This window comes from Choloepus didactylus, chromosome 2 (assembly GCF_015220235.1).
Source record: "Choloepus didactylus isolate mChoDid1 chromosome 2, mChoDid1.pri, whole genome shotgun sequence".
Taxonomy (NCBI): Eukaryota; Metazoa; Chordata; class Mammalia; order Pilosa; family Megalonychidae; genus Choloepus; species Choloepus didactylus.
The window spans coordinates 231,073,352-231,093,348 of NC_051308.1; the positions used below are offsets into that span (position 1 = coordinate 231,073,352).

At 47.0% G+C, this 19,997-nt stretch overlaps 1 protein-coding gene and 1 pseudogene across 2 annotated transcripts in view; one reads left to right on the top strand and one right to left on the bottom strand.

Annotated features, from left to right (window-relative positions):
• The window catches only part of CAPZB (capping actin protein of muscle Z-line subunit beta), a 153,615-nt gene that overhangs the window by 118,160 nt on the left and 15,458 nt on the right, over positions 1 to 19,997 (top strand). For both annotated transcript variants that reach the window (XM_037828345.1, XM_037828344.1), the window contains exons 5-6: positions 9,744 to 9,885; positions 10,276 to 10,392. In XM_037828345.1, the coding sequence (XP_037684273.1) occupies positions 9,744 to 9,885; positions 10,276 to 10,392 (259 nt within the window). The remainder of the gene's footprint in view (positions 1 to 9,743; positions 9,886 to 10,275; positions 10,393 to 19,997) is intronic.
• On the bottom strand, positions 19,209 to 19,601 carry LOC119528210 (annotated as a pseudogene).

The window sequence follows — 19,997 nt, forward strand, 5'->3', positions numbered from 1 at the left end:
CCCCAGATTCTTGGCTCCCTGGGAGTCCTACTTTCTTCCTTTGACTGTTCCTCTGTCTTGGGGCAGCTCAAAGTGCGGTGGTATGGTTTCATGCTTGCATCTCATTCACCCACGTTCAACCTCACAGGCTGAACCAGGGGCCCCTGAGGCCGTCTTGCCCACCTGCACCTTGGGGATACCTCCCACCATAGTCAGATGTCTCAGGGAGGCTGGAGCCAGCCAGACCTGAGCTCCCACCCCTGCTCCCCACTTCTTAGCTCTGTGACTTTAGCATGTTCCTTTTTTTTATCTTCATTTTATTGAGATATATTTACATACCATGCAGTCATACAAAACAAATCATACATTCGATTGTTCACAGTACCATTACATAGTTGTACATTCATCACCTAAATCAATCCCTGACACCTTCATTAGCACACACCCAAAAATAACAAGAATAATAATTAAAGTGAAAAAGAGCAATTGAAGTAAAAAAGAACACTGGGTACCTTTGTCTGTTTGTTTGTTTGTTTTCTTCCCCTATTTTTCTACTCATCCATCCATAAACTAGACAAAATGGAGTGTGGTCCTTATGGCTTTCCCAATCCCATTGTCACCCCTCATAAGCTACATTTTTATACAATTGTCTTCGAGATTCATGGGTTCTGGGTTGTAGTTTGATAGTTTCAGGTATCCACCACCAGCTACCCCAATTCTTTAGAACCTAAAAAGTGTTGTCTAAATTGTGCATAAGAGTGCCCACCAGAGTGACCTCTCGGCTCCTTTTGGAATGTCTCTGCCACTGAAGCTTATTTCATTTCCTTTCACATCCCCCTTTTGGTCAAGAAGATGTTCTCCATCCCACGATGCCAGGTCTACATTCCTCCCGGGAGTCATATTCCACGTTGCCAGGGAGATTCACTCCCCTGGGTGTCTGATCCCATGTAGGGGGGAGGGCAGTGATTTCACCTTTCAAGTTGGCTTAGCTAGAGAGAGAGGGCCACATCTGAGCAACAAAGAGGCATTCGGGAGGAGGCTCTTAGGCACAATTTAGCATGTTCCTTTATCTGTCTAGGTTTCAGTTTCCTCACTGTAAAATGGATTAGCCCTAATGTATGGAAAGTATTTGGCACAGAATAGGTTCTTACAAATGGCAGTTCTTGGTTGATGACTTTGAAACTCCCAGATGTCTTCATTGTTGACATTTTCATGAGGTGGGCTAAACAGGGTCATCCAGAGGGGCTGGAGAGGACCTCATGGGAGAAGAGTGCAGACAATTTGGTCAGATTACAGCTTTGGGCCTCCTGAAAGCTTTTTAGAGCTGGATTGGCAGCCCTGCCAGCAACACCATTGTTTCCATATAAATGCTGCTTGCTGCAGGGAAAGGCCTTCATTAGTTTTCTTAAAGTTAAAAAAAAAAAAAAAAAAAAAAAAAAGCTTGTACAGAGAGGCTGTAAAGTTCTGCAGCAGCAGTCCAGATGTGCACTCGTAAGTGCAACTGGCATTTAAGTTGCACATGCCTAAGCCGATTGGTATGTTTGCTCGGGGGATGTTTGCACCTGTGTGTACTGGAAGGAATTTCCACAGAATACCTGTCCCGTGTCCACAGGCAGACTCTGGGAAACTTTCCGTAACTGTGGTGAAAACAGCTGGTCTGAACACACAAACAAAAGCAGGCAGGTTTCACCATAAGAGCTGGACGTGGCTCGCCCACAAGCCAAGTATTGACCTTTCTCCATTTTGTGCAGAGCCAAATTCAGCCTCCAGGGTTGTGGACGTGGAACTTGCTCACAGAACAAGCGATACCTTGTGTTTCTGATGGCTTCCTGGACAGTTCAGAACACATCATGGTTCTCTTCTTCCCTTCTAAGCTTGGAGAGAAAGAGCCTTCTGAAAATGCCACCAGCTGATGTGTGCTTACTTTGGGCCATGCACTGTAGTAAGCATTTAGGGTCTTTGTTCCCTCTAATCTTCATAGTGTCTTTGCAAGGTTGTTCTACAGGTGCACCTTGAATGGAGGCCGGCACACCATGTGGGGAAGAGAACCCCTCAGAGGCCACCGGCCTTCTGCAGTTCTCTGCTGGCTTTCCAGCAGCCAGACCCTTTGGGCAGCACCTGCATTCTTCTGTTGGACAAGGAATACATTTGGCCTCTTGGTGGTGGCCAGCTTGGAGCCAGTGGTGAAGGAATCTTGATCTGTACTGCAAGGAAAGAGCTAGGTTTGAGATGCCTCTCCAAGCAAGTTGGAGGTTTTTCTTTTGTCCTGGGGTGGAATTGAATTGTTTCCACCTGTGGGTACCAGGTGCCCCCACCCCCACCCCCTTTTAATGTTGTAAGGATGATCAGAAAAACAAACCTGCTGGTAACTGGAGATATTTTTCTCTATTTTAGACTGGGAGGAAACAAAAAGGATATTGTCTTTAGGCAGAACTTCAGCTGCTGGCGGAATGGCTCTGCCTCTGGGTTTATTCTCCCTCTTTGCCATGAAATCTGTCATCAAGCATGGGAGTTCCTGTGTGTTTGAACTGATTGGTGTTGGCGTTACCTCGCCATTCTTGTCATGACCAAGTGCCAGTTGCTATAGTGTTTCTCATGACCATTTATCATAAGTCTTGCTGTTATTTCTGTAATGAGGTCTCAGAAGCAGAACAGACCACACATGCAATGGAAGGACGTAGAGTGGTACAAGGAAAAATCTCATAGAGTCTTACCACTTTGGTCCTTTAAAGGGTCATGTTCCTAGCTTGGCACCAGATAGTGGAGGAATTCAGCTTGACTTGATTGCACCATTTAAAAGATTTCTAGAATGAAATCTTCAGCTGGCATTTTAATCCCACCTCATATATTCACTTCTTTCTCTCCATCATGTGCCCCAACAGGTTCCCTCAGCTCCAGTCAGAATTGAGGCCATAAGCATTCCTATCTTTGCACTATATCCCAACTTGAAAGAATTGCCGAGACCATAGCCATCCTTCCAAGTTGACCATCAGTTTCTCTACAGAAGCCTTCACTCCAGCCTCCAGTACTCTTTCCTGAAAATCTTGGAATTCTTTGGTGCAGAGAGTTGGTACACACACAATTTAGAATTTGGTTACGTATCCATTTGTCTTTCATCCTAATTTCACATATATTCCGATAGGTAAACACCTCCAAGGTAAAGTGGATTGTGTGAGGAGACAGATTATCATAGATTGAGAATCCTGAAAGGTAAGTCTTAGGTTGTAATGGTGAAGCCATGAGCCATGTATATAAGAATGAAACATAACAGGGATGATATTCTTGGGTATGGTACACCAAGTTCTGGAGTATAGAATGTTGGAGACAGTTTCACGGCAACACATAAGAAAAAGATTTCATTTGAGATGAATGCAGGCTCAGTAGTATATCATTGTGAGGTGTGATTGCCAAGAAAGTTCATTGGGTCTTGGGTTCCTTGGTGGAGAGACGGCCCCCACTCTGTGCGACGCGGTGATCTCTCCTCTGCGTTGCTTGCCTGCAGGCAGGGCGTTATTTTCTGTCTTGTACCCTTTGAGAAGGACATTGACAATGTGAAATATGTTGAGGAGGATAAACAAAGTACAAAGACTTAAAATCATGTCTTTATGATACAAAATGAAGGAACTAAAGATGGGTAGGCCAGAAAGGAAATTTTGGGGTCTGTGTAAGCCATCTTTAGATATTTTAAAGGGCTACCATGAAGAAGGGGCATTAAGTTCTTGTTTGGTGTGGTTCCAGAGGCAGTAGGTGGAACTACGTGAATGTTCAAAATGGAAGCATTTGCCTTGGGAATGAGGTGTGTTTCCTGCCGCAGAGGTGTGTGAGCAGAGCCAGACACAGATGAGTAAGATGCTGGGATTCAGCCCCCTGGTGCTCAGCGCCTCCCTCATTCTTACAGGACCTGATGCAGCCACCAGATCCTCACGTGTGAGAGCTGGGAGAGACCCTAGTGAGCCTCTGATCCCGCAGTTTCATTTTACAAATGAGAAAACAGCTTTTGGCACCACATCAGTGCTTAAATATCCCCTGCTTTTCTCTTAGTTTTATTTTATTTAATGACACTGGCTGCAGAAGAAAACACCCTCACATTCCGGCATCTGTGGGGCTTACCTTAACCCTCCCCTGACTTGTCTGGGTCTGTGGGGGGCTGCCTTTTACCTCTGCAGTGCAGATGTCTCAGGCCGAGAGATCCAAGACCACAGAAACTTGTGCGTGAGCCCAGTCTCAGACGGCCGCCCAGCCCCGTTATGACTAAGAGACCATGTCTGAGTGAACCCCAAGACCACAGAGTTTGTTTCTTGGCTGGTGCTAGAAAGCCTGCAGGTCTCCTAGCTGGAGTGTTCTTTTGTGGAAGGTTGTGACATTGACTCATTACCTGTCAAGGCCTCGGTATCCCTGGAGCTGCTTGGAAAGGAAGGCGTAAAGGCCAACTTCAGAGTCCCTCCCAGTCCCTCCTGTTATATTTGAAGCCCAGTTTTGGCCAAGACTGGGAATTGAGTAATTCATAGTCATAGCTCAGATTCCCGAAAACAGTTTCCATCCTGGGTCTCAACGCACACCTCAGCTTCCAGCACTCTATAAAGCTTTTGGAGCCGAAATATTTTCTTTTCCTCTTATTTTTGTGAAGTAGGTCATTTGGAGTGTGAAGTCTCATGTACCCCCACCCCCCAAACGTCCTGAGGACATAGAATCTGTGACATTATCCAACTGGAAGAGTGATTTTCAGGGAGAAATGACACTACTTAGATAAAAATTACTGACACGTTGGGTTTTTAGCCAATCCAAGTTCAGAGATCTAACCAACAGTAAAGAATAAACTCCACCAGATGTGTAATTGTAATTGACTGTACTGATCCCCACCTCAGGGTCTTGTCCTTTGCTCTTGGCTCATCTAATTCACAGGACCTGATCTTACAAAACCCTTGTCTGGCTCTTGTAATCAACCTGCTTTTCAAATGATGGGACTTATGGAGGCAAGCCTGAAGTGATCCCATCTCCTTAGTCCCAGTTGTCTGAATTCTCTGCAGTTCCATTTGCCTTAGAAAGCATTAATCTTTGCTAGGAAAGGCTTGAAAGCCAGCCACCAGGGCTGTTTGTAGGACTGGTAGCATTCAGTTGAAGGAGTTAGCACTTTGGTGGACACCAGCACAGAGGTGGCTCCAGCTTTATTCCCTGGTTGTTACTGGACGATCCATCATTTCACCCACTCCTGATATTCCCACCTCGTCACTGTTCAAGATTTATCCCAAGGTGACTTCTTTACTGTCTCCCCACAGATTGTCGCCTGTGTCATCCTACTGGCGGGAACCCTGATTTTAAGCAGGCCCCTTACCCTCCTCATCTTGTGCCTTGATTGCAGCCCTGTGCTGCCCTGACTTTTCAGTGTGGTGATGAAGCCTAAGAAATGCCTGTTCTTTCATCTTTGGGCCCCCGTGTTTAAAAGGTGTTCTGTCTGCCACACATGTGACTGGAGAGCTCCCTGCAGGAACTCCCTGGGCCTTCTGTCTTGAGCCCAAATCAGCTGAGCTGTGGTGAATGGTAATGGACATGTCCTCCTCCCTCCCTGGAGAGCTGGGGATTTTGTCATTATCGAGCATGGGCAGAGCCTGTGGCAGGGTTGGGTAAACTTCTCTCACTGCCTGCTCTCAATGCTTGGCTGCATTTGGTCATTCATTCATTCACGTTGACGCGCAGTGCTGGCGACGCTAGAGCCACCCTATTGAAATAGCATGTTAGCATTTAAACAATATTAATACTATTTGACTCATTAAATATACAAAGGCCAGTTAAAGTGCTTCCATGTGTGCACTGTTAGTTCTGGCAGGCGATTCCTTAGATGGCTTTATGTGGTTTCAGACAACATTTTAGCACATTTTTAAAATACCCACAAAAGCCTTTATGTAAAAACTCATAAATGTGAGCCACGTAAAAATTATTTTTTTTCCTGTTCATGTCATTATGATCAAAGTACAGTAGGTAAGAATAAATTTTCAAAACCTTCTTGAGGTCCCTCTTTAATTAATGCTTGAGGCGTAGAGCAGAGCCATAAGCCATGCAGTGGGGGACTGTCTATGCGCCCTGCAGTCACCTGCCACGCGGTCATTCACAGAGAGCTTCCCACAGCTCCTGCTGTGGAGGCCAGTGTTCCTGGGTGACTGCAACGGCCCTTTCAAATCCTGTAGTCCTCTGCCCCCTTTGCCTTGAAATACCAGGTTGAAACTTTCGGTTGCTCAAGTCCCTGGAGATGTCCCTTGGTGAATGGAGTACGAGTTGGTTCCTGAATTGAGTTGTGGAGTTTGGGCCGAGCCCGTGGAGGCCGGGTTCCAGCACATCCGCCTTGAGATGGGATGTCCAGTTCAAGAGGGAACTGAGTTAAAGTGAGAGCCCAACAGCGTGTCCTCTTGTTCTGCTGCCATCATTCTTCTCTTAGGGCACTGCTCAGTGGAATACTATCCCAGCTATTAAAAACAACTAGGGAGATTGTGTGGCTCCATGGAAAAGTGCTTACGAGTCCCTGCCAAGTGAAAAAACCTGAATGCAATGCAGTACCATCACTGTGCTTGTAGTTATATAAAACGTGCGCATCTGGACAAAGACCGGAAGGGAATTTGGAAAAATTAGATTTATGGGATAAATTGATTTATGGTATTGTGAGCTAATTTTTAAATTTCCTTTTTTTAATAAAGTTCTTGCAGTTTATTTTTAAATTTTGCAGGAAAGTATTGTGACCCACATGGAGTTCAGCATGGAGCTTGCATTTTTACCTCCTCTGTCTCCGGCATTTTGAAACTTTGGGCCTGGTTGATGTGGCCCACAAGGGAAGCTGAGGGTGCCAGGGAAAAGCTGCCAAGAGTGGGAGCCAGGCCACAGGGTGGGGCGTTGGAGTGGAAATGACCTGTTCCACCTTATAAAACGTTAATGCCGTTGTTTTATTTTTCTGGAAGAAAACAGGAAACTTTTAAGGGATGGGACTGCTGGGGTCAGCCTTAGGCCATCTGGTGCTTATGCGCTGGTCCCCGGGTGGTGCTGACACGGGCTGTCGAGCCTGGATTTCTCCTGCTCCTTCCAGGGCAGCCTGACCCTGCCCCTCCCCGGGATTCCAGTGCAAGGAGGACAGGCCTGTGTCAAGAACAACACTGCAGCTCTGGGTTTTGGAGCCACACGAAGATCAGGGCCATAGACTGTGAGGGAGTGGAAAGATGAAAATCCCTCCGGGCTTCAGCCTTCATTCCAGGATGGCCAAAGGAAAGAAGGAAGCATCGGCCCATCCCTTCTGCCAGCACAAGAAAAGCCACAGTTTAAAAGTCGTTTCTCTTTTGCTGTGGGGCCGCCCTCCCTATAGGCCGACTGGAAGGAAAAACCAACCATCTGTCACCACAGGAATGGTATTAGAAAGTCTCAGTGTTGGTGAGCCTCAGGGTTACCTGGTGAGCTGAGGGAGTCACCAGAACCCAGGAGAACACACCAGGAAGGTGCCTGGGGCCCCTGCCGTGAGTTCACCTCATGTGCCCACCTGTTCCCCCCCTCCCCCCGAGTGGGATCTCTGAGTGCCCAGTATCTGCCGTGACCTGGAGATCACCTAGAATGGCCCTGGGCCCTGGTGCCCCCACAGGCACGTCTGTCCATTCACAGTACTTTTGTGCTTAGCATGAATATGTTTTGTTTGTAGCCAAGATCCGCCCACCTGCCACTGTCCCTGACTTTTATTTAGCACAGGTTTGGGCATCTTGACACTTTTGTTCAACAGCTGGTCCCTGAGTGTCGGCTCTCTTGGGCCCTGGCAGGCCTGCCCTCAACGGAGCAGACTCTCCAAAGGGGAGGTGCAGAGTGGTGAATTTAATCTGGCAGCTTAATAACAACGGATGGTGTGGGGACAGAGAAGTGGGGAGCGGTTGTGGTGGTGGCAGCAGAGGGCCAGCTGGGCGCAGTCTGCCTGGGAGACTCGTAGGAAGGAGGAGACGGGGACAGCAGACCTGAGCACGAGATCCCTTGGACACGCAATGGGTCTGCAGTGGATTGGAGCAAGAGGAAAACAAAACTGGGGGCACCCTGCATGTTATGAATACATGCATTTGGGGGGTGGGGGACTGTTCCCTTGGTCAAGTTGTCTGTTAGTTACCCCAAAGCCAGATAACCAGTTGACCAACAGTTAGCATTTTGCCACATTTGTTATATTTTTCTATCAAATTATTTATCTTCTAAACCTTTGAGAGAGTAGGTGGCATACATCATGTTCCTCTAACACTGCCATTGTACTGACTTTTTAACACTTTTTAGTTTGAAATAATTTCAGACTTGCAGTAAAATTACAGAAAAAGGGTCAATTCTTGTGTATCTTTCTCCTAGTTTCTCTAAATATTAATATTTTATCATGTGTAAAATCATTACTCTGTCCCCACCCCACGTACATGTATATATACAGACACATTTTGAGATACAATTCACAGAAACATGTCATTTGGGGGGGGCCACTTACATTTTAATAACAAAAACAGCAACAATAATAACCATTTGTCAGGCATCTACTTTCCTATATTATTTTGTTTTGGACTTTCAACAACCCTAGAAGATATATTTGTCCCTCTGTCACAGAGAAATTAAGGCCCAAGTTCACACTGCTGCTACCTGGTAGCCCTTGATATTTGTTGAATGGGTAAATGCATGGACGTACCTAGCACCTGGAGGAGCTGAGCCTGGAACCGGGCTGTGTGTGGCCCCCAGGCCCGTGGCCACCCAGGCACCATGCTGCCGCCTTGCCAGCAGGTGGGGTCCAAGGTTGTGCTGGAGGTGGACCCGGCCCTCCGTGCTGCTTCCAGAGTTCGCCTGCCGTGGGCAGCGGCATTGACGTAGGGGTCCTCGGGGTCAGAAAGGCAGTAGATCCACTGGTAAAGAATGTTTTTAGCCACCAGAAAGATTTTCCAAGCTTTTAGTTGACTGTCAGCCAAATTTGAGGAACTGTAGCATGTATGTGTCAGTCTGTGTTGGCCAATTGTCCACCCTTGGTTCCTGAGCCCTTTGGATCACCACCATGGCAGCCTCAGTGACAACTGTTGATTTGAGTCTCTTGGATTTGGCGTGTTAAACTGATTTCCTTTCTTTGGCCTTTTCTTTCCCTCTTCCATTTGATCTTAATTAGGAAATTGTTCCATATTGACTGAGACCTGAGGAAAGAGCTCCTTCCCAAGCTTAGCCTTTCACTTCTAGCTAGGGTTGTACAGCAAGCTGCTGTGGAGGACTGACCGGCAGAAGCCCTGGTCTGCCTGGGGTCCAGAGGGAGCTGGGTCTCAGGAGGAGTTTGCAGCTCTGTTTTCCCCCTTTATGTCCCCTGTAAAATAGCCATCACAAAAGATAAAAAAAAAAAATCAAACAGTAACGATTATATCAGTAGTAGTGGCTACTGTTTGTTGAGTGTCTGCTGTATTTTCACACGGGGTGCTAGATCCTTTATCTGTGAGGAATCTGAAGCCCAGAGAAGTTCACTAAGCTTGCCAGAGGTTACAAAGCAATTGTACCTGGCAGAGCTCAGATTCACATTCATCTTTGTGACTCCTAAGCCCATGTTCTTTCTGTTACCACCCACCCCCCACCCTGAGGATGTTCAGGACACAGCTAAGGATTAACCCAGGACCACTCCAGGAGGGTCCTTAGTCCCAGGCAGATATGCACATGAATCTTTTGCTGAATGAGAGCCTCTTGGACCTTGGTTGATGATCTGTAATTTGGCAGGTTTAACATCTAATGGCACATTGATCTATTTCCTGCAGGTATTTTGAAGGCGGCGTCTCCTCTGTCTACCTCTGGGATCTGGATCATGGCTTTGCTGGAGTGATCCTCATAAAGAAGGCTGGAGATGGATCAAAGAAGATCAAAGGCTGCTGGGATTCCATCCATGTGGTGGAAGTGCAGGTACAGCTTTCCCAGCAGCGAAGGCTGCTTTAAGTACAGATGCCATACCAAACAGTGCAGTCCTCAGCAAATGCTTCCTTAAGGGGGGTGGGGCAGGGGAGCCAGTGATATATAAACCTCTGCCAATTTCTAAAAATGCACTGAAGCCATTTGGATAAAGATAAGTCAAGATTGCAGTAGTCATTTATGATGATAAGGATCCCAGAAGGATTTAATATAGGTGATTCCAGGTTTCCTCCCTTTAAAAATCAGTTGGAATTTTATAAGAAAAGTAAATGTGGTAATGACTCAGGAAAAACTTGTTGGAAGGACTCTTCAGGGAGCCACTTTAGGCTCTCCTCAGGCCTTGGAGTTGTGCCCAAGGTCCCTTGTCTGTCTCGTCCCCTCCAGGAGAAATCCAGTGGTCGCACCGCCCATTATAAGTTGACCTCCACGGTGATGCTGTGGCTGCAAACCAACAAGTCCGGCTCTGGCACCATGAACCTGGGAGGCAGCCTTACCAGACAGGTAGAGTTGCCTGTTTTTAACCCATGGCCAGTCGCCTACAGGTGCCAGCCTCAGAGCTGGCCTCACACAGAGATAAGTGAGCAGTTTCACCCAGGAAGGGTCCTTAGGCAGCCTCTGTGCCTGACGCTGTCCCCCAGAGGTCTGTCTGCAATTCCTGATGTGGACTTGGGAGGTTTTGTCTTTGGGTCAGGGTGATGTTTAGCACATGCTTCTGATAACACTTGAGAATAAATGAACTCTTAATTTATTAATGACTAAGATCATACATATGTCAGAACTCTTGGTTGCAGGTGACAGAATACAATTCAACTTGCTTAAGCAGAAATGGAAACGAGTCAGGTCATGCCTCTGGGAAGTTCCAGGCTTGAGCTGGGCTGTGTCTGGGACTCAGATGTCTAGCAGGACTCTATATCTTGCCATATGCACATGGCGGTGCCTGCAGCCTCTGGCTTACATCTCCTTACCCGTCCTGGGGAAAAGAGCTTCTCTTCCCTAATAGGCCTACCAAAAACCCAGAAATGTCCACTGGCCAGCTCTGAGGCTGTCTCAGAATCACTTACTGAGGCTGGGTGGTTGAAAAGTCTGATTGGCCAGACTTGGGTCATGTGCCTGTCTGTGGCAGGGTAAGTAGAAAAGGGGTGAGTTGATTTTCTAGAGGAAAATCTGGATGCTTTTCGTAATAGAGGAGGAGTAGTGGTGGGCAGGCAGTAGATATTGGACACCGGCAGAGAGGTGGTCCCTGCAGAGGGAGAGCTGATGGGAGTGGAAAGTATAAAGAGCAATGGCAGAGCCCAAGGGTCTGCCTCCATGGTTGGCAACAGGCACAGCTGCTGAGGGACAGTAACCATGGTCCCCAGGCAGGAGAAGGAGAGGCTGAGAGAAGAGCCAGAAGGGTCCAGAAGAACAGCTTGCATCCTTTAAGCCTCTGTCTCCCCGCCCTTCCACCCCCAGTATCCCCAGACCACCTCCCTGTGGCAGGTGCCTGATGGTGACTGAACCAAGAAGCACTTGTGGAGAGCTTGCCCTTGGCTCAGCTCTGGCTCCCACAAACAGCAGTGGCCCTGAGGATGGAACTGAATGGTGTTCATCAGAATCCTCCAGTGTAGGCCCAAGCAGGGTGCTTTTCAGAATTCAGAATACTTGTCACATCTTAAGAAGAAAATTGCTGTATTTGACCAAGAAGGTCCAAAGGCTGCTTGAATCACAGGATCTCAAAATCAGATTTCAAAGGTCATCTAGTTCAGCCTTCCAAACTGGTGGGATACCTTCTGCAGCCACCTGCCCTGCTTGGATAGGACTGGGGCCAGGGAGCTGGCCACTTTGGGAGATAGCCAGTTCCTTTTATGTCGCGCTCCCTAAAAAAGCAGAGTCCAGAATAGGACCTTTCTTAAGATTGTTACCTCGCCAGCCCCCCTTGAGTGTGCAGTGGACTACGCAGCCTTCCACTGGCACCTCACCCCACCTTGTTCACGGGAACCTCGGGAGCCAGGGGCTCCCCGTTTTGTCCTTGTGCATGTCTGTCTTTGACAGTTTGAATCTTCGTTTGTCATCCAGTTGTTAACTGTTCCTTCTGCCTTTGTTATTTGCACTTTGCCTAAGCTGTGTCTTGATATTAGGGCAAGGCTGAGTTCAGAACCCTCCAGCATGGCCACCAGAGACTTTCTTCGAGGGAGACGTCAGTCCGTCGGTCATCTTCCTTAGAATGAGCTTGTTTAGCCAGTTCTAAATCCCCTGCCTGAGTAGTGCTTTGAGCTGTATGTGGTTGTACCACCTGTGCACAGGAGACTGGTTTGCTTCCATGACTGGGCAAGGTCACTTTAGGCCTGACCATGTTCTTTTCTCCTCACCCTCTTCAAGGCTCACCACCTCTCCATCCTTTGGGCTCCTTTTGGACAGTGAGAAGGAATGCTTTGCTTCATCTCCTATCTTCATGGTCAGGCACAGCCCCATCAGCCAGGTCAGGTCCGCTCCCTGTGAGTCTCCCAGAGGAGCTCAGGGTTCCTGTGCCTTCGTGCTCACAGCCAAGGCCCAGCCCAGCATCAGCCTCACTGAGGAGCTTATTAGAAATGCAAAGTCAGCCCCCACCCAGACCTACCAAGTCAGGATCTCCATTTCAACAGGACTCCCCAGGTAATTTAGATGCAGATTAAAATTTGCTATTGTGTACCTTTCTGTACCCATTGTTCCGGGTTACTAATGCTGCCGTTATGCAAAATACCAGAAATGGATTGGCTTCTAGAAAGGGGGTTTATTGGTTACAAATTTATAGTCTGAAGGCCATGAAAATGTACAAATTAAGGCATCAACATGAGCATACCTTCATTAAAGGAAGACCAATAGCATCCAATAAACTTCTGTTAGCTGGGAAGGCATGTGGCTGGTATCTGCTGATCCTGGGTTGTGTTCCAGCTCCTCTCTCAGCTCCTGTGCATTCTTCAAAATACTGCTCTTAGGGCATTTGTCTTCTCTTAACTTCTCCGGAGCAAAGTGTCAGCAAAAGTCTGCTTTCAAAGGCCATCTCCAAAATGTCTCTCTCAGCTGCTCTGAGGTCCTTCTCTTTGTGAGCTCTCCTATAGGACTCCAGTGATTAAATCAAGACCTACGCTGAATGGGTGGGGCCACACCTCCATGGAAACAACCTAATCCAAAGATTTCAACCTAATCAACACTAATACTTCTGCCCCCACAAGATTGCATTAAAGAACATGGCGTTTTGGGGGACATAATACATCCAAACCAGGACACCCGTCTTTTTCTTAGTTATCATTAGTAACCTTGCTGGCTGTGTCTGAGGTGAACACAGATGGAGCTTGGACTGGAAGGCACTGCTCTCCCCAGCAGGCTTGTCTTGACTTTCCAGTTCCATGTTTAATACCTGATGCCTCCATGCCAGGGCGCTGCTGTGGGATGCCTTTGAGCAGAGGGGAAAGTGAAAATGCAGGCTAAGTACAACTCGGTTGCAGAAGAAACAGTGTTTTGACCTCAGAGAAGTTGGTATTGACAGAAATTCATAAACTTCCAAAAAAAATTTTAGCCATGTTGCCATACATATAAGATAATAATTATATATTTTTAATAGCCGTTGATGGAGAAAATATATGGCAGAATAGATACATTTAGCAACTCTTAAATGAATTTGGATTCTGTCCATCTCAATAGCATCTACATGTATTTGAAAAATTGTTTCAGGGCAAATGGATTCAGTCCGCCAACATGCCTGGATATATGTAGGAGCCTTAGACTCTCCATGCAAAATCTACACTGCCTCTCCTGTGTCAGAGGCAGCCAAGGCCAAAAGGGATCTTGGAGCCTCCTTGTCTGTCCTCTGGGCAGGGGTGTCCCCACCCTATCCCAGGACAAGCACTGGTGCTCACTGGAGCAGAATAATCTGGAAACAGGCTCTTGTCTTCCAGGAACCATTGAGTGGAGGGAGGTAGCTAAAGTCCCAGGCACCTAGCTCCACCACCTGCCACCTGGGCAAGGGGTGGAAAATCCTAAATCTGTATCCGGAGACAGCTTCCTGCATCACTTACTGCTCTGAATTGTTTATAATTCCACCCTTTTACAGTGACCTGGACAAATATTTAATCCTCGGCCTTCCTAATAATTTAAATCAGAGCTGTCAGCTCATGGCCAGGGTCTGGTTCCGGCTTTCTGTGAGCAGTGCCTGCTGCCAAGCCAAATGCAGGCCTGATGAGTGGCTGTCCTCAGCACACCTTGGCTGGGACTGTGTGCCTTGTTTGGATTGAGTTCTGCTCTTGGGGCTTTAATGAGAAAATTCATGCTTCTGTCATCATTCGAACAGCCAATCCCATAATTCATCTGAGGTGCATTAAAGCCTGGGGCTAGTTTCCAATGTAAGTAACTGTAAAGGGAGGGAGAGGGAAGCAATGAGGTGGACAGATCTGAGGTAATGATGCACAGCTTCTGCACGCACAGAGGAAATGAGGGTTGCAGGGTTTAGCTTTGTGTTCCAGATGAATCTTGGGAAAAGTCTGTGGTTGCCTTGAATGGGAGACAGAGGGGTTCCAGGAAAGCTGAGCCAGTCAGTGATGAGGAATGAGTGAATGGGCAGGTTGTGCAGGTGTCTCTTTTGATTAGGTTGTAAATAAAGTAGAGTCAGCACTCCCCTTTAACGGGTGAGGAAGCAGAGGGCCAAGCTGTTCAATCATTGCCTGTGCTGAGTAAGAGGCACGGCCAGGATTTGAACTTAGGTTTGTCTACCTAAAAATGAAAGTGCTCATTTCTGCTACACTATGCTTTCTGTGCATGGCATTCAGTAGATGCTGAATAAACATTCAATTGGGGAAGTACAGTAGCAGTCAGCTCAGTGTAGGACAGGACGCTGTCCTGTTGGTACACAGTGATACTCTGCTGGCTGCCCCTCCTCCTGGCAGTTGGTGTGGGCAGCTGCAGGGGACCAGTGGTCCTGGAATCAGGCAGGCCCAGTGAGTGGAGCTAAAGCTGCAGAGTCTACAGAATGGGACCAGGCCTCTGGGGGGGCATGCCCACCAACACCTTCGGGTTTTCTCCTCTGGGTGTTTGATTGGCTCTAGGTCCTGCAGACCGCAAGTTGACTCCATGAGACATGTTGTCATTTGCTGCTAAAGCCAGGGAGGGGGTTTTTCAGAGTTTTAGGTAGGAAATGATCTGATAAGATTTGTGTTTTCGGAAGATTGCTCTGCCCGCCAAAGAGGCTGTTAAGAGTCGTCCAGGGAGAGGGGACGAGGGCCTGACCTGGGGCAGCCTGGGAGGGCTAGGGGAGATCAACCTCAGCAAGGTCAGTAAAGAAGCTGGAGGCAGTGTCAAGGCAGGAAATGAGGACTGAAATGAAGAGGGGCAAGGCTGTAGGGGTGGAGAAGGACAGACAGAGTAGAGTAGCCAGGACTTGGTGACCACCTGGAGGTGAACAGCAAGGGGGGGGCAGGAGGTGGGGGTCAGGGGTCAGATGAGTCTTCATCACTTGAGTAGCTCCATTAGGTAGTACTCACGGTGACCCAGGCTTGAAGCTTTTCTTCTGTAAACTGGGCCTCATCGCAGTCACACACTCATATTGACTGTGTGTCAGGAAGGAAGGCCACTCTGTTTCTGGAGCTGTCTCGCCAGGGTCCTGGTTTCACATCCAGCACATGGAGGCCGGATGACTCGTTGAATTACACATCAACACCATCATCCTCTAGAGGCAGGGGGTGGCAGCCTTTCCTGGAGGGCCCTTCTCCAAACATGGGCACGGCCCCTGCTGGCTTCCTCGTTTTCCTGCTTCCCCACCCCGTCTTGGGAATGGCCGAATGACTTAGGCTTGCCTTCCCTTGGGCACTTTGGGCTTTGAGCATTTCCAGAGGCTTTGCCTCATATCCCTTCCTTACTCAGTTTAGATGGCTTATGGGAGGGCAAGTGAATGAGATGAACTGCTGTTCTCACTGATTTTCTTTCAACATAAATCCCTCAAAGTCATTGGTAAATCTCACAGTGATGAATTACATGAACCACAGTTCACACCTAGTCACAACTCACTAGGGTGTGGACACCCACAGCTGGCTCGGACCAAGTGCACTTCAGGCTTTGCTCCCTCAATAGTTCTCACCCATCGTCTCCACTTTGGCCTCCCCCCACCCCCAAGATGTCTCTTAGGGACGTCAGCTAGAAGACAAAATAGATAAAGTGTTTTGGCAAATCCCTGCAGCTGCAGGGCTTTCAGAAGGAAGGTAACCAGCAGTCTTTGTGGAAAACTCATTACGGCCAACTCGCACCATCCTGCCAAGGTTGGGTGGGCAGGTCCAAGTGAAGAGGGGCGAAGGTGCCCTTTGGCTGATTGCCACTTAAGCCACAGTGGGAAGGTCTTTGAGAAAAAAAAAAAGTTGCAAGCCAAGTACCAACATGTTGAAAAGGAAATTGCAGTGTGAGGTCACTTCTGTGTGACAGCTGGAGACGTGGGAAAGAGGCAAAACCATAGATCTCTGGAAAGAGATCCAAGGTTTCTGATCTGGGGAAGGGCCCTGCAGATGTTCGTTTGATATTTGTTTCCAGATTCTAAATATTTAGAAAACGAAGGTGGAATGTTTTGTTGAGTGGGGACATTAGGCCGGTCATTTGCAAGCTGAGTCCTCTCCCCACTCAGCAGTCGTCATCTCCTGCTACATCTTCAGGTGATAAAACAGCAGCAGGGGCACTCGCCCGTGGACCAGAGCAGGAAAATCCTCTTTGACTTGTGCTCAGCAGTTAGGCAAGGCAGTGTATTCTGTCAGGGAAAGAAGCCCATGGCCCTTCTTGCTTAGTGTGGGGAAACACAGGGTGGGCGGTCACACTCTCTGCAGTTCAGAGTTGAGGGAGTACATTCCCTCTTTGGTGGGGTGCAGAGGGGACACAGCTACAGCTGCTGGTGTGTTCCACGCGGTTGCCTGCAAGGGGTGAGGGGGTGGGTGGGGACAGGGTGGAGATGCCTGAGCAGAGTAGCTTCTAGGGATGGTTTCGTTCTTGTCGGATGACCTGAGGTAGAGTGACCAGAAAAGCTCCAGGCTGACGGGAGACTACTTCCCCCTCCACCAGTCCTCCAGGGAAGGCAGGGGCAGGAGCACAGGGGCAAGAGGCAGGGATGGGCCTGCTCAGAATTTCTGAGCACTGGATTGTGGTTTGTCCTCAATTTTTCTGGTAAAGAACATGGATGAAATTGAGCAAACAGGACACCTCGTGGAAGAAAACAGGTTCTGGAAACACTCGGGCCTTAGTTCCGATCCTAGCCCAGTCACTTTCCGGGGGGGGTGACCTGGGCAAACCACTTCACTTCTCCAAACTCAGTGTTTATTCACCATAAGTAAAGTTAATAATGTCCGTGTTTTAAATATGGTATAACAAAATGTATTAAGATATTAATTATATAACAATAACACATTTAAACTACTTCAAAATATTCATCACAAAAAAAAGAACTTTAAGATCATATTTACTGATAAAATGTCTAGGTTAAAAAATATTAAGAACTTATTACAATAAAATTTCCAAAGTCAAAGAACAAAAAATATGTATAAATCACTTTGTGGCACCGGACACCATAAACTTACTTATGTAACACTGCAAGCAGATTTCTGCACTACAAACAGTATGGAGAAGAATCTAAATTAAACCAAAAGTTCAGAGAATGGGTGTCAGTTCTGCTTAAAGGAGGCTCAGCTTTGTGAGGACCAGGAACCTTTGAGCGTCATCATGTTGTTTATAAAAAGAAAAACTTCTCCAAATATCAGCAGTATACTTTTCTACCGCAGCAAAGATTTTTCCCCTTTGATAATTCAGAATCCTGCTGTTCATTTGTCAGGAACAATATCCAGTTTACTTCTTAAATTTAACTACCAGTGCCACCCTTCAGAGGCGGATTCTGTTGCATTTCTTCTAAGTTTTTTCCCAGTGAAGCTGGGGCCTATGACAGGGAAGACACCCATCATTAAAAATTGATCTTAGGGATACTTGATTAATGAATAGTTAAGCAAATATTTATGGAAAGCCTACTCTATTTCTAGCTCTAGGAGGAGGCAGACAGTCTCTAGACCTCTGGAAATCCAGGTTACATGCTGCTTCTCAATCACCAGGAGCCGTCATTTCTTCGTTTCTTCTTTCAGGACTTATCCTCAGTAGGAGTAAACAAAATCCTTCCTTCTGCATGTCCTTCTCTGGATTCCCTTGAGAGGATTTTGGAAATCTGTGTGTTGACAAGGCCTATACTTTGATTGCTTTAATTGCCTTTTGCAACTTTGGACAGTGTCCTGTGTTTTGCTTTTTTCCCCACAGCCCTTTGCAGCTGTCTGCCCAGTAGGCTTTTTTGTGGCCCTTGGTTTCAGTTTTCGGTTCCCCTTCATCGTGGCCCTCTGCTGCCTTCCCCCTCACTAGCCTGGTCACAGGGCTTCCCCATCTTCTCTTTCCTAGCTTCTCATTCACTCAGGAGACTTACCTTAACTCTTCCTTAAATGGTGGGTCTTCGATAAGTAGAACAAATTAACATTTCCAGTAAGCATTTCCTTGAGCTTTGCATGAACTTCAGATCTTTGCAAATAATAATCTCCTCCTGAATGGCGTTTAGAATTATTATCCTCAAAAAGACAATGGTTTCTTGAGGATTCTTGTGGGTGGTACTAAAAGAGATTGATAAAGAAATGCCTAATTCAGCAAAGGTTTCTTCTAATGTGCTTTCAGTTCTCACCACTCATAGCACAGACTCTGTTAACAGTTAAAACCACTTGGTGTAGGGTATCAATTTATTGACGAGGGCTAGCTAAAAAAACATTTATATGTACATGTGAAGTTTGGAATATAAAAAGAACCAACCAAATAATAAATATTTAAAACAGTTGTGTATTTGCTGGCATGTCTGACCTTCACCATAAATGACATATAATTAGGAATTCACCTGTTTGTGAGCCCTGCAAGTCAGATGCTAGCCAGCAAACTACCATCTATGAACCATATTTAAAAAAAAAATTTAGCCCAAAGACAAAAAAATTACAATTTAGTAAACTTTAATTTTCCAGTTGTTTTCAGAAAGAATTTTCAAACGTGTCCTCCAGTTATAAAACACAAGTCAGATAATCCATGTACCCTAAATGAACTAATAGTTGCCACCTGGAGGCAGCAACAAAGGATGGTGGGGGCAGCGGCGGCCTCGTGCTACAGGCATGCCCCCTTCCCGTGACGAGGTACAGCAGTCATCTTTTGTTCCTTCACTGATTGCTGGCATTTTCAGAGTATTTTAAATAACCTGATTTCAATTGAAAAAAAAAAAAAAAAGACAATATTGATTCTGAATGATACTTGCGTGCTCCGAATAGTGCTCAGTAACCTCTTCCAGTGCAATGTTTAGGAATAATTTGCAGTTCTCAGCCATGCTTTAGAGAAGCATTTCCAGCAGTCTGTGCACGGCTTGTTCCTATTCCATCATTGGTGGTAATTGCACTTGTTGCTGCAGGAACTTAAAATTCTTCTGCTGCAGACTTGAAGACTGCTGTGAAAGGGGTGCTTTCAAGAACACTGAGTACTTTGTAGGGCAGCCACAGGCAGATGTCAGCGTGATCTTGAAAGAAACCTTCGACATGGTGAGCCAGGGTGAGCAGAGTCATGAGCAGTGCCTCTCTCATCAGTAATGCCCATTTTGAAAGATGGTCATAGGGTAGAAATATAAAACCATTTTTGAATCATGATTTTTGCTCGGTAGCTCAGTAGCTACAACTGCTACTACCACTGATCTTAGAAGCACAGACTTTACCATCTTCTAAAATATTTTTATAATTTTAGGCTCTGTTAGAATTTTCCTAAACTGGACAAACTAGCCTTCCTTGGGAGGCTGTCCAACCGCCCCGTGATGGCACATGGCCTCCAGCACAGCTCAGTAACCAGGACACCAGAGATCCAAAGCCCGGAAGAGTCCTGGGAGCAGAGCTCTGTTTTTGACAGTCAGCGAAGCACCGTCTAGGCATTTTACGTGTGTTAGCACATTTGGTGTGAGGGAAGGGCAAGGAGATTTGAGGCCTAGACAGGCCAAGGCCTCTGTGGCTTCAGAGCAGGAGCTTTGGGACCTGAGCTGGAAGCAGCCACAGAGCAGTTGCAAGGACCACACCCTCTTG